The sequence below is a fragment of the Scleropages formosus genome, chromosome 2 (assembly GCF_900964775.1).
Source record: "Scleropages formosus chromosome 2, fSclFor1.1, whole genome shotgun sequence".
Classification (NCBI taxonomy): Eukaryota; Metazoa; Chordata; class Actinopteri; order Osteoglossiformes; family Osteoglossidae; genus Scleropages; species Scleropages formosus.
Window position 1 is genome coordinate 5865756 of NC_041807.1, and position 12751 is coordinate 5878506.

At 42.1% G+C, this 12751-nt stretch overlaps 1 protein-coding gene across 2 annotated transcripts in view; it reads right to left on the bottom strand.

Moving 5' to 3' along the window:
* srgap2 (SLIT-ROBO Rho GTPase activating protein 2) overlaps window positions 1-12751 on the bottom strand; it is an 88998-nt gene that overhangs the window by 18223 nt on the left and 58024 nt on the right. For both annotated transcript variants that reach the window (XM_018758582.1, XM_018758583.1), the window contains exons 5-7: window positions 7172-7234; window positions 2178-2393; window positions 1695-1823 (exon numbers count right to left, since the gene is read on the bottom strand). In XM_018758582.1, coding sequence (XP_018614098.1) covers window positions 1695-1823; window positions 2178-2393; window positions 7172-7234 — 408 coding nt within the window. The remainder of the gene's footprint in view (window positions 1-1694; window positions 1824-2177; window positions 2394-7171; window positions 7235-12751) is intronic.

Genomic DNA, 12751 nt, shown 5'->3' on the forward strand with positions numbered 1-12751 from the left:
AGATGCTGACAAATTTCACCTTCATAAAATTTTAACTACAAAAAAAAAAAAAAAAAATAAAATTCAAGTTAATAAAGGTAAAATTCCTACAGTGTAGCGGCATCCTATCCAGTGTTCTCTGCCACACCCTGTATTTACATAATAGGCTTAGAAACAGTGACTCTACATTGGACAAGCATTTGCTGAAAACTGAATAAATTACAGCAATTTTTAAAATCCATTACAGCTTTAGCTGAGGTTTTTACAGAATCATACTAGATGTCTGTATTAAGCTTTCATTAACTGCCATGTAGTGGTAAAAGTGACAGTTTTGAATGTACAAAGTTATAAACAGACTTCCAGTCCCAACTGTATGTGTAAGTTAAGGAGCCCGTGCAGATTTCAATGAGGTCCCCGCCAATCGTTCATTAACAAAAATGGGAACGCCTGCTGCAAAAGAGATGTCACAACTAATCATTTGTCTCAGAGTAAATACATATAAATAAGCATCCAAATAAAAACAGTATTTACACAGTTCTGGGACGCAATTTAAGATTCACATGTCGGCATATTCCACAAACACTCAAAACATGCATTCCAAGTAATCATATGAGCAAGAAAATGACAGACCTTGATAATAAAGTGTATAATAGTTTGTATTTTCTATGACATGTATGTCACTTTAGAGAAAAGCATCTGTTAAATGAATAAATGTAAAGACCGTGCAAGCAGTGGACACTGGTAAATGGTGAAGAAAGCCCAAATCAGCTTTTGTGTGTATGTGTATGTGTGTGTGTGTGTGTGTGTGTGTGTATGTGTGTGTGTGTGTACAGTCCACCTACTTACTCACTAAAGATTGCACGATAAACTGTATTAACAGTTTATGTTCATTTCGTGCAAAGGTCAGTGGAGCCCTTAATGAATATTGCATTTCATATTCATGTACTTAGGGTCAACCAAAGGCAATACTAATATACATTCAATAAACTATGGCGGCAACCTCTCCAGTAAAATGACCTGAAGAGTATGAAGTACCTGAAGCACGTGGTATGTCTTATTTAGCAGTGCCTTAACAGTCACTCAAGGAGATCGCGACATAGTCAAGCTGGTTGAGGCCCTGAATTCAATCTGTGATTAAGGTCACAGGGCGGCTTCATGATAAAGGAATCGAACAAGGCTGTCTCAAACACTCATATGATTACATGAGTTAAAGTCATTTGTTGGAACCAGAACACAGTACGTGCACTGAGGAAATGCTTGAAGTATTCAGAAATGATAGAAAGCATTGAAGAACCTTCAGAACAATAAGTTTTTCTGCAATTTTTATTTTTTAGAAGACAAAGATCTAGCTGAGCTCATCATGTTCTGTAGGCTGGCATTTCCTTGATTTCTGCTTCAGAGGAAATGTCTGAATACCAAGTCACATGGCATTTTAGTGCAAATGAAGCTCTACAACACAACCTACAAATTGGAAGTCTGGTTCTTAAGGTTTGCGCATATGATGTGTGTTCTCTTCCCATAAACTAAAGTGATACACAATACCAAAGGAACAAATGTGTTTCAGTCCTGGAATTTGCTCTTACCTACCTATCACCAGCTCTTAGATATCAGGCACATCATACAGGTTTTCCCAAAAAGTTATTTAAATGTTTGCTTTTTTGGTCTTGTTACATGAGAACGCTATAACCAGCACACAGATTCAAAAGTCAACTTACATCAATGAGGTCAGAGAGATCATGGATATAGTACTTGAAGACACAGCAGTTGGTGGCTTCCAATGCCAGGAGGTACTCATTCCTGGCCTTGATGGCTTTCAGCTTGTTTTCAGTGTATTTGGCTTGACGCTGTGGGATACAGGAACAACAAGAAAGAAAAACAGGAGCAAGACAGACAGTGACCAGGTTAGACAGCAAGTATGATAACTAAGAAATAGTGACAAGTGAGGACCCCCCGCCCCTTTTGCTTCACTGTTCATCATTACACATTCCACCCATTCGCACAGCCGCATGTATGCGACAGCAATTCACATTAAGGATGCTGCTCAAAGGAACAGCAGCAGCTTCCCAACAGACAGCTGAACACCAGATACTTAGAGAAACCGGCAAAGACACCTTCACAAAGACACCCGAAGATGTCAGCTTAACTTGATGTTCACCTAGACCACCTCAATCAAACAGCAAGTCCACTCTGTGCCTCACCTTCTCCTTCATCTTCTCAATCTTCTTGACAGAACTGCGGCGTACATGCTTCTCTTCAGTCTTGACACTGGCGAGGGAATCGGGGGAGCGTGGTGTCTGCTTCTCCTCCTGCTTGACGGAGCGCCCCATCTGCTTCTCCTCCTGCTTCTCAGCCTCCTTCAGCTTGCTCTCTGCATTGATGCTGTCAGTGTTGTACATGTGATAGGTCTTCATCACCTAGTGCGGGTGGGCAGAGAGTCAGTTCAGGGGAACGATGTCCTTTAACGTCAGTGTTCCGCTAAGCCCAAAACACAGCTGCTTAACTGTGTCAGATTTTCCATAAACAAAGCAAACAGCAAAATAAATGTTGTGTGGGACTGTTCACAGCCAGAATTATCACACAACACAGTAGTGGAATTAATCACATTAACATTGAGGAAGGAGTTACAATAGGCTGTTCCAAAAGCTCTCAGAGCAGGGCTCCATTCTATGAGCATTACTATTCAAAGAATCAAATATTCTAATTAACAAAATGTAGACCATTCATAGCAGTACTGATTAGCCTAATGAAAACAGAAAATGTTAATGAAAATAGGCTAAAGTGGCTCTATAGGGATTGACAATTCAGATTTGAAAAAAAGCTACCAAAAATATTGCCGATCAAAAATATTTTCGCGCAAAAGGTGCCAACTTTAGGCAAAAAAAAAAAAAGACAACCATATTCTCCCAGCAAAAATGTAAAGCAAAAAGATTCTGTTCTCAGAAAATGTAGGCAATGATCCATCAAAGCCATAACAAGGACAGCCTACGGCTGTGCTGTGGTTGTAGATGTAGGCAACAATGTCGCCCCACTTCTCCCCCACAGCCTGATTGTCGCCAGAAATGACAGCAATTTACAAGCAAAAAAATTGCTATGGGCCACAAAGGTGGGAAATGACAGAGGCCAATGAGCTGCCTGCTACAGGCTGAAAAACCATCAAGCTAGTTCGTCCCCCTGGTGAGAAGAACTAGCTAATTCAATGAGTGAAGACTGAAGGGAAGGCCAAGCAGAGCGTGCACAATTCTTCCTGTTATCGAGGGGGGAAGCGCAATATATTCCAAACATATTGAAATGCTGGGAACACTACCACCCCAATGCAATAACAACTTTGCACTGCTCAACCTTACATAATGATGGTGTCACGTGAACAAGACCTCACTATCATTACCATTATCAGAGCTATGTAAGATGTATGAAGAGCAGCCCCCTTTCTCTAAGCTTTCCCCAGTATGCTGTTCTGCAGGCACACGGGGTGCCAAGAAACTGGCACAAAGACAATCGACGCAATGAGTCTCCAAGGGGGCCGAGTGCGTGTAACACGGCCGACTGTGACATGCTCTTAACCATATCAAACAGCACACACCCTGAACATTTAAAGTGCACGCTTAATGGCACCACTTTGGTTCATAAATGAAATACATAGCAAGGGAAACCGCTGGTGTGAGAAGTCCTCTCAAAATCCATTAGGCCTTTGCCTCTCTTTGAATAAATGTATATTCAAAAATGGTTTGCAAAATAAGAAAAAATTTTCAGGCATGCAAGTAACTTGTTACAGATGCTCTCTACGTACAATGGCTCAATTTCCGATTTTTGGAAGTTACGGTGGTATGATAGTGATACGGATTTGGTAGAATCTTTACTTTGAATTTCGATCTGTTCCTGAGCTTGCGATATGTGGTACGATATTCTTTCCCAATGCTGGGCGATGGCAGCGAGCTGCAGCATCCACTCAACCCTGCTCGCAGTCTCTGTAGCGATCACGTGAAAGAGCGGAAACAACTGCAAGTGTAAACAAGCGATACTGTGTTGAAGATGTTTTTACTTTGTGTTTTCACATCCCATCATGTCTACTCAACACTCATGTGCATCTCCTGCTTAAATTTGCCCAGCTGTAGGCCATGGTAAATGTTCTGAGTACATTTAAGGTAGGCCAGGCTATGATATTTGGTAGGTGTGATACTGTATTCTTTTTCCAGTTATAATTTTTCCACGATGGGATAATTGGAACGCTACCCCATTGAGGAGCATCTGTAGTTTCCTGCTTATCTTTAGCAGTATGTGTATTAAAGATGATCTGCCCATTTCAGAGTTTCTAACACATACCGCCATTTAATGGGCTGCTGCTTTAAAACTATAAAACATGCATTTTTGATCTTTCTTGAACATTTAAGCAGAGGTTCAGGTTTCTCTATGGGCCTGGAAATTGATTACAGTGATTTCATTCAGGGGGAGTTGAGGATGTAGCTGATATCAGCTAACAAGCAAGAGAACAGAAAAGCATTCTTTGAAACACTAAGCATCTACAATGGATAAGCCACCCCATCCTACATCGCAAACAGGCAAATGAAAGCATTGCATTAGAAAGCCCATTTCTAATTCCTTTTTATAAATGAACCATAACAACTCATTAAAAATGGGTGTTTCGAGGAACATGGCCTTAATTAGCATTACACTGAAATCCCAACTCTGCGTCTGCGCCAGGCTGGCTTTGTCCAAGTACCGCCCAAGACAAGTTAATAACAGGGCAGGGCAGGGAAGGGCGGAGTTGGGGAGCTGCTGGATCAAAGAGGCTACAGTCAAGCATCACGTCTGCTTCTGCAGGGAAAGGCAGTGCATCAACCATGTTGGTACCATGGAAACCAAAACCTTGGCCTTTGCTGTCCTCTGCAACCTCGACAGAAGTGATCTGGTAATCAGAATCGGTATCGCGGCCTACAGGAGGTAACTACACTAACATGCTTTCGGAATTATGTAAAAATACATAAATACACCATTTTCTGTCTGAAACCCATGAGTGGAAGTCAACTTACACTAAAGGATAGGTGCTTGTTGTGATAATCTCAAACCATTTATATTCACCTTGGGAGCAGCAGCAGAATTCTGCTTACATAAACAATTTGCCTTTCAGCTACCTACTAAAAAAATGCAGCCAATCATGTAACACAGCTCACCACTACTTATGGATGCACATTTGTCAATAAAATACATCATCATTTATACATACTTTGGAAATACACAAAATCCAAACACAAAAAACAAAACGTCAAATGAGGTAAAGTGCAGATTACTTCAAATAAGCAAAACGTAAAGCATGTATACTAAAGGTTAAAGGTTCAGCTTGATTTATTAATTAAAAAACGTCAGCCAAGAAGGTATAATACATCATGATTGCACTGTGAGGCGATGGGGCAACAAAAAGGCAGTGTTGCTGGAATTACCATTAACACCTTGTTTTAAGCTCAAAACAAAAACATGTAGCTCAGTTTCAAATATACTTCAACATAATAAAGATTTTAACCAATATTAGCAAACAGATTGGTACTTTAACACTGCCGGACTGAAGCTGCAGTGGTTATGTGGTTTTAAAAAAGTGCCAGCTTCAGTAAATCATCTAGGCACAGAAGGGAAGGTCTCAGTCTTCACCCATTTCTTCTGTTTGACTCAAAATCAGCTATGCCTTTCACACCAGTTATTCCCCACAGTGACTCACAATTGCACCAGAAAGCATGCACATGGGACATTAGCTGCTGTCGAGTCCTCCGACATTCAGAAAGAAAGACTCAAGAACGTGCCACCTCTAGATCCAACCCTTTCCTGGCAAAGTATGGACCTTCAGCACTCAAAAGCAGCATGAATATGATCCCCACACAACCACTGTGCAAACATCCACCGGCTTTCACTCTTCACAGCTTTAAAGTGACCAATCAGCTCCAATTGGAGCTGAGACAGAGAAAGAGACTCTCCGGCTGAGAAGAGACTGTCTAGCGGCATGGAACCTCAAACCCAAAAGACAAACTGGAGGAGGGGAGGGGAAAAACTTCCACTTTGCAGTTTCTGAAAAGGCTGATGAGATGAGGAGAATCTGGAAGGTATTGGCGAAGGAAACGTGCAGCCAATCACCTCTGGCAACCGTAACAATAACAGAGAAGCCAGGTGCACCAAATGGAGCTGTGGCACAGCACCTCTGTTCAATGCCACTGCCAATCACTCAAGCGCTAACAAGGTTCTGGTCACTTATCCCCAGCGTGAGCCTGGGTTTTCACTTTGTGTTACACTTGTCTTTTGCTGTTTCGTATGACTATATTCGTTATACAGTGGTGCCCCCTTACCCGTGGGTAACTAAAACCACGGTCCGAAAATATCAAATGGAAAATTCCAGAAATAAACAATAAGTTTTAAATTGCACGCTGTTCCAAGTAGCAGGATTAAGTGTTGCGTGGTTCTGCTTGGGCCGCGAATCATCCCTTTGTCCAGCATATCCACACTCTATACCCTACCCACCCATTAGTCACTTAGGAGTGTCTTGATTATCAGACCAACTGTCACGGTATTGCAGTGCTTGTGTTCAAGTAACCCCCCACCCCCGTTTTTTTTTTTTTTTTTAAAAAAAAAAAAAGACTATTAAAAAAAAAAAAAAAAAAAAAAAAAAAAAATACTTAAACCACATTCACATAACTTTCATTACAGTATAGTTATACTTGTTCCATTTTATTATTAGTTACTGTTAATCTCTCATTGTGCCTAATTTATAAATTGAACTTCATCATAGGTGTGTATGTACAGGGGAAAAAAAAAAAAAAAAAAAAAAAAAAAAAAAAAAAACATAGTACCGAACCCTGTATATTACTATCTGAGGGTTCAGGCATCTGCTGGGGATCTTGGAACATATCCCCTGCAGATAAGGGGGGACTACTATACAATAATGGCTGAGGAGAATTTGGGGGTTCTAAGAGTGATGACAGCTGATCATGCTTTATGTGAAGTCAGATCATCAGTTTCTAAAAACCATAGGCTTGTCATTTTATCTACATTTGTGTGGGAATTTTATCTGTTTTTGGTGTGTATTTTTATTTATTTATTTTTTTTTAAACAAAGTTTTAGGAGGAAAAAAGTCCAAAGATGGAACAGACACATTGCTCATCCCCCCACCCCCCACCCCCCACCTCGGAAGGGAGGGTGTGCGTGAGGTACTTACTGAGTATAGCTCATTGAGGACCTTGATCAAATCTTCCTGGAGCTGGACGCCAACCTCTTTGCTCTGTGGAAAGAAGCGAGAAAAAACAGCTGAGAGGCAGACAGTGGAGATTAATGAGTCGGGGCCCACGGCACACTGTTGCTCTCTTCTGATTACCTGAAAGAGAAAATCACTGCACTGCTGCTATCAATTAGGTCCATGTTACAAGCCGGAGCTGGAGTGAGTAATAGGAGTGATATCCACCTGCACACACAGCCTCTCTTCGAGAAATTGGATACAAACCTGTGTCGAGTGATTAGTCTACATGCTCCATGAAGCATACACATGTATACACAACTATACAACCAGAATAAGAATCGCTCACTGTTCATTGTTAGGAGGCTGGTTCAGAATGATCAATATTCAGGTTTTGAAAAGGCAGGAGATGAGGTTGTGAAGCAGATGACATGATTTGGGCCCTCTGACACCATCAAACGCCAAGCACAATGTGTACGCGGAAGGTGTTAATGAAACAAACAGAAGCCTCTCTGAGCTGTTGAACACGGAACTACTGCTCAGGGCAGGATGCAGGGACCAACATGGAAAGTTGCAGAGAACACACAAGCGACACACACCAGCATCACAAAAAATATCAGCTCAATTCCTGCATTGCTTTCATTGTGGACTCCAAAATGACACTCATTTATTGTCTAACACACACAGAGCTATGTTAGTGTGACCCTCTGAACAAGGCACTTCCACAAAAGAATTCCACCAATGCAGAAACCATATGGTCACACGCTTTCATCCTACATGTCGACTGAAAGAGAATCTCTATTTAACTCATTGAAGGAAGATGATGGGCTCCAGGGAGGTCTGTGAAAACCAGGCCCGCACTCCCTGTAGGCTGCATTAATAAAACAATTTTAAATTGTTTCATCAAGGGTACGGGAGAGATGGTGGGGGGGGAGATGTGTCAGAATAAATAATGTACTGTCCAGGACAGAAGCAGGACTAGAAGTGCAAGAGCAATGCGACTTAGTCTCCTGTCCTCACTGTCTCTTTAACTCCTGCCCCTGATTTATGGGAGCCAGTGTGGGGCCTCTATGAAGGATCGTCCCCTTCAAAACACGCTCAAAAAACCATCCACAACCATCACAATGGGTCCATCTCACAGGACAAATGGACAGCCCACCACCCACCACTGCTGGGCAGGGTGCACAGCAGCTAATGGAGATCACGCAGTTTCAATTACACTGTGCCTCTTTGTGTGCAACCACACGATGTGCTTTACTACAGTAGGACTATCACTGCATGGCACAGTAATAGCAGAACATCCGTCATATTAAGTACATTGAGGATACCACTGCAAATCTGTTGTGATTTATAACTAGGCAGCATGTGACACACAGCTGATCATAAACAGACCCCTCTTTAAGCACGAGGCCCACCTACTATTCTCAAACTCAACTGCAGAAACTTCATTTCACCATCTCATGCTGGGAATAAACTGTCACTGCAGTAGAAAAGGCCCATCCATGTGGAAAAAGACAAAATATCATTCTATTCCATCCTGATAACTCAGAGTATGAGCCCTGAGTCACCAAGGGCTCCAGGCATTGTGGCTTATCATGCAGTTCTGGATGCCATTTCATAATTGAAGTAATTATCTCTTTAATTGGTTGGCACAGTTCTCTCTGTACTCCGAGTGAATCAACAGTACCAAATTAATTCTTCCCCCATGCAGACAGCAACAACACTGCTAATTTGCATACAATAAGCAAGGATGTCGAAAAGTCCGTCCAGGGGATTTATCTTGTGACACACAACAGTGGACTTAGCAGGAAACTGACAAATGGGGTAAGAACATGTGTCCAGAGGACACAAAATGCATACAATTTGCACTGCTGCAAGATTCCATGAACGTCCTCAACCCTCAGACCAGTTTATCATCATCATCATCATCATCATCGAAAAAGCAGGTGTGGTGGTGGAGTAGGTTTGTCCAGTGCCTCGCTGTTTGGCGGGTCTGAAGTTCAAGTCCTGCTTGGTACCTTGCGATGGACTGGTGTCCCATCCAGGGTGTACCCTCCACCCCTTCAGCCTTGCCCCCAGTGTTGCTGGGAAGGCTCCGGCTTGCCGCGGCGGCCCTGCTTGGGATAAGCGGTTATTGACAAAAAAATGCAATCATCCATCCATTAAGAGGACTTGACTTTGATCTCCGTTCCAGTCACTGTACACATTTCCATTACGACTAAACTGCACAGCGTGTTCGGCAGCTACAAAAGCAAGTCAAAAGGGACCTGCAATATTAAGAATATGATCCTGTGCAAATCCTGAATGTTTACTCTTGCAGTTGCAGAACATGCAGTTGTGTTTCCGGTTTTACATTTCGAAAAAAAACACCTCAACTGAAACAGTTGAAATACTTGTGTAAAGTTTCCCTTAAGAAAAAAAAAAAAAAAATATTAAAGGAAACACTGTGCAAATCTTTCCACTAAAAAGACAGGATCAATGAGGAGCCTTTACGCAAATGACAGAGGAGAAAAAAAAAAAAAAAAAATGGTACAGCAGGCCGATCAGATGTGTCAGTGTCCCGGTTGGTCGTTGGATGCTCAACTAACTCTTTGCAAAAGCCTGTAGCTATATAGGCAAATGGGGGTTATGCGTTTACTTGTGTATCACTTAATCATTTAAGCCTAAAACATACATGAATTTAACTGCAAAGAAAATTAATATAACAGAAAAACATCCTTTTAGGTCATTCCAGCAAGGGCCGGCTTGGCCAAAATAAACTTAAACAATATTATCAAAAATTAAAAAGGCGTGGCTTAAAACTTGCACCGGTATTAAGAAGAGAAACAAAAAACCCTTCACATGCACAAAGAAAAGATTGTGTCCCCATTTTCCTGTGAGACTTTGACAGGAAGTTGGAGTCAGGTGGGGAGGAAAACGGATGGCTGAAGGAACATAAAACTCAAGGCAGGTGGGTGTTACAAAACACAGGCCAAGCCTGTATCCATGGTCTGTCAAATTACATATTAATCCCAAAGGCTAATGAAGAGTTGTTCTGGAGAGGAACCAATGGTGGTCGTCGACCATCGCTCTTGAAGGCTCCCAAATTACATCACTGAAAACCGAAACTGAGACATAGATGGGATGTTTCTAGTCAAGTCTGAGTAAAGACAAACTGCTCATGTATTTCGTCCCTTTGCCAAACCAAGGAAGGAAATAAAAGCCAAGTGCTATAAATACATCCTCAGAATCAACGGTGGTCCATTAGAGCAAAGAGGAAGGAACAAAGATAGTAAATCACTGCTGCAAAGCCCTTCAACTCAACATGGTCAATGCATAGCAGGTCTATCCAATGCAGGTCAGGTTGTTGGGTAGAGAGAGATGAGAACCAGGCAACAAATCTTGATTTTACAGCTATGATCTCTACAGACGTATGGCTAAGGTAGCACCAGATCAAGAGGAACTGGCTTGTTCCTCCGAGGGACACTTTAATCCCAGCTTTTATCAGAGCTGGGCCAAGTCCATCATGAGGGCAACATGATATGGTGGATTTTTTGAAAAATTCAGGAAGACAGACTTCCTCCCCACATGCTATGAGCAACCTCAAGAGGGAAAAGACAGACACATGGAAGAATGAATGATTAAATCCAATGTCCCAAACGTGGCAGAAATGTTGAAGCAGAAGGAGCATAGAGACAAGGTCTATGAAAAGATAGACGCCATAGATAAAACAAAAGAACAATGGAGGTATGCACAGCACAAGAAGCAGAAAGGTTATGAGCTGGCAAAGAGTTTGCTCGTGGAGAAGATAGTGAAGGTGACAAAATGATCTGTTGACGGCACACACAGAAACAAGCGGAGCCGTCATTACCACTGAAGTCATCCTTTAGTCTGTCGCTCATGTGCCGTAGGGCCATTGACCTGTTACAGAGGCTGCAGTTCAGACAGGCAACTCCTAATCCACAACCCATTGACACCATTTCAGGATAGTTTTTTCCCATTACACAACAGATGCTCGTGTCATTACTGAAGCGCTTCCATTCCATGTCCATACTCTGTTTTTGACAAATCAGCCGAAGCAGGGAAGGCAAAAAAGAACACACCACACGAGCAACAACAAAAAATTAATCCTCCGCCCGCCTTACATGAAACCACAGTTGGGGATTTCAGAGCAGCTTTATGAGCTTATGGGGCTTGACTAGCGGTTTCCCCTCTTCTATATTTTAGAAATTTTTTTTTTTTAATGCTCACGAATGCATATGAGTATTTAAGCCACAATGAGGTAATTAAGAAAAGACCAGAAGGGAAGTCATATGACCCCTATTCTGCACCAAAGACAATCACTTGTCACATGTATTTTTAATTCAAGAGAAGTTCTCGTAGCTTTCTCACACAAACCGATGTATTTGGAGCTCATCTTTGTCTCACACAGCAAAGCAGAGTGATCGTACTCTTCTCAGCCAAAGCCTCAGAATTTAAAGTCGCTGTGAAATTTCATGGTAAACTGGTCTTAGTCTCACCAGATTCTCTCACCTGCTTCACATGCACATAATAAAAACTCACACTTCAGGGAACATCTAGGGCACAACAACATTCCAACCCAGAGAACTATATATAATCTTCCCATACTAACCCATGGGTGCTGGATGTCAACCTCGAGGGAAAGAGATGCTGAAAGCACCTTTACATTGATTCATCTAGTTGACATTTTTCTTCAAAGCTTCTTACAATGTTTACCTACAGCTATTCACCCACTTGTGGAGCTGGGTAAGTTTACTAGAGCAATTTAGAATGACTATCTTGCTCAAAAGGTACTACAGCTGGAGGTGGGATTTGAAAATAATTTTTTTTTGGATCCAAAGGCAGCAGCTGTAACCACTAGAGTACAAATCTCCCCCCCCTGAGGGGGAATAATTGAAGGGGTGAGGTGAGTCTATAGCTGCTGTCCCCATATTCAAGGAGCATTACTGACCCAATAAGGGAGCTTGAGGAAACTCAAGACCCAACATCAGAAAGATGGAATTTTCTCCCCACCCATCAAAGTGACTAGGGTAAGATGTTTAGTCTGCTGCAGACTTGATGCAGCAGGTTCTTTAAAGCAGAGCACTCCACAGCTCTTAACCTACTTGTGTCTTGAGTGTTGAAAGTCAAGTGAGCAGAGACATGTTAGTTAGTGTCCATAGTTAGCTCTGCAACACCTTTCGTACTATATACTTGAAGGCAAAAGTGCCATGGTTCTTAAAGACAGGAAGTTCTGGAACACAGGAGACTGTACTGCAGAGCTCCAAGACTTGAGACCTGCAGTCATCCACTGCCAGCAGAAAGAGAGTTTCATGAGAAGCTGCAGACTCCCCCTAAATCTTGTATGAAAATGCAGCCATGCTCTCTACCTGCTGACGTATGCTCCCATTTTAAGGGGGGGGGGGTCGTTCAGAGAATATTGGCAAACTGAAACCACTTATATGCTTTAGTATCAGACACGTATCTCTGATGGCACAGCAGTAGTTTTGTGCTCCAGATGGACAGTATCTGGGAAAGATCATCTATGATGAGGACAGGTTATGACAACTATCTCAGAGCTTCTCA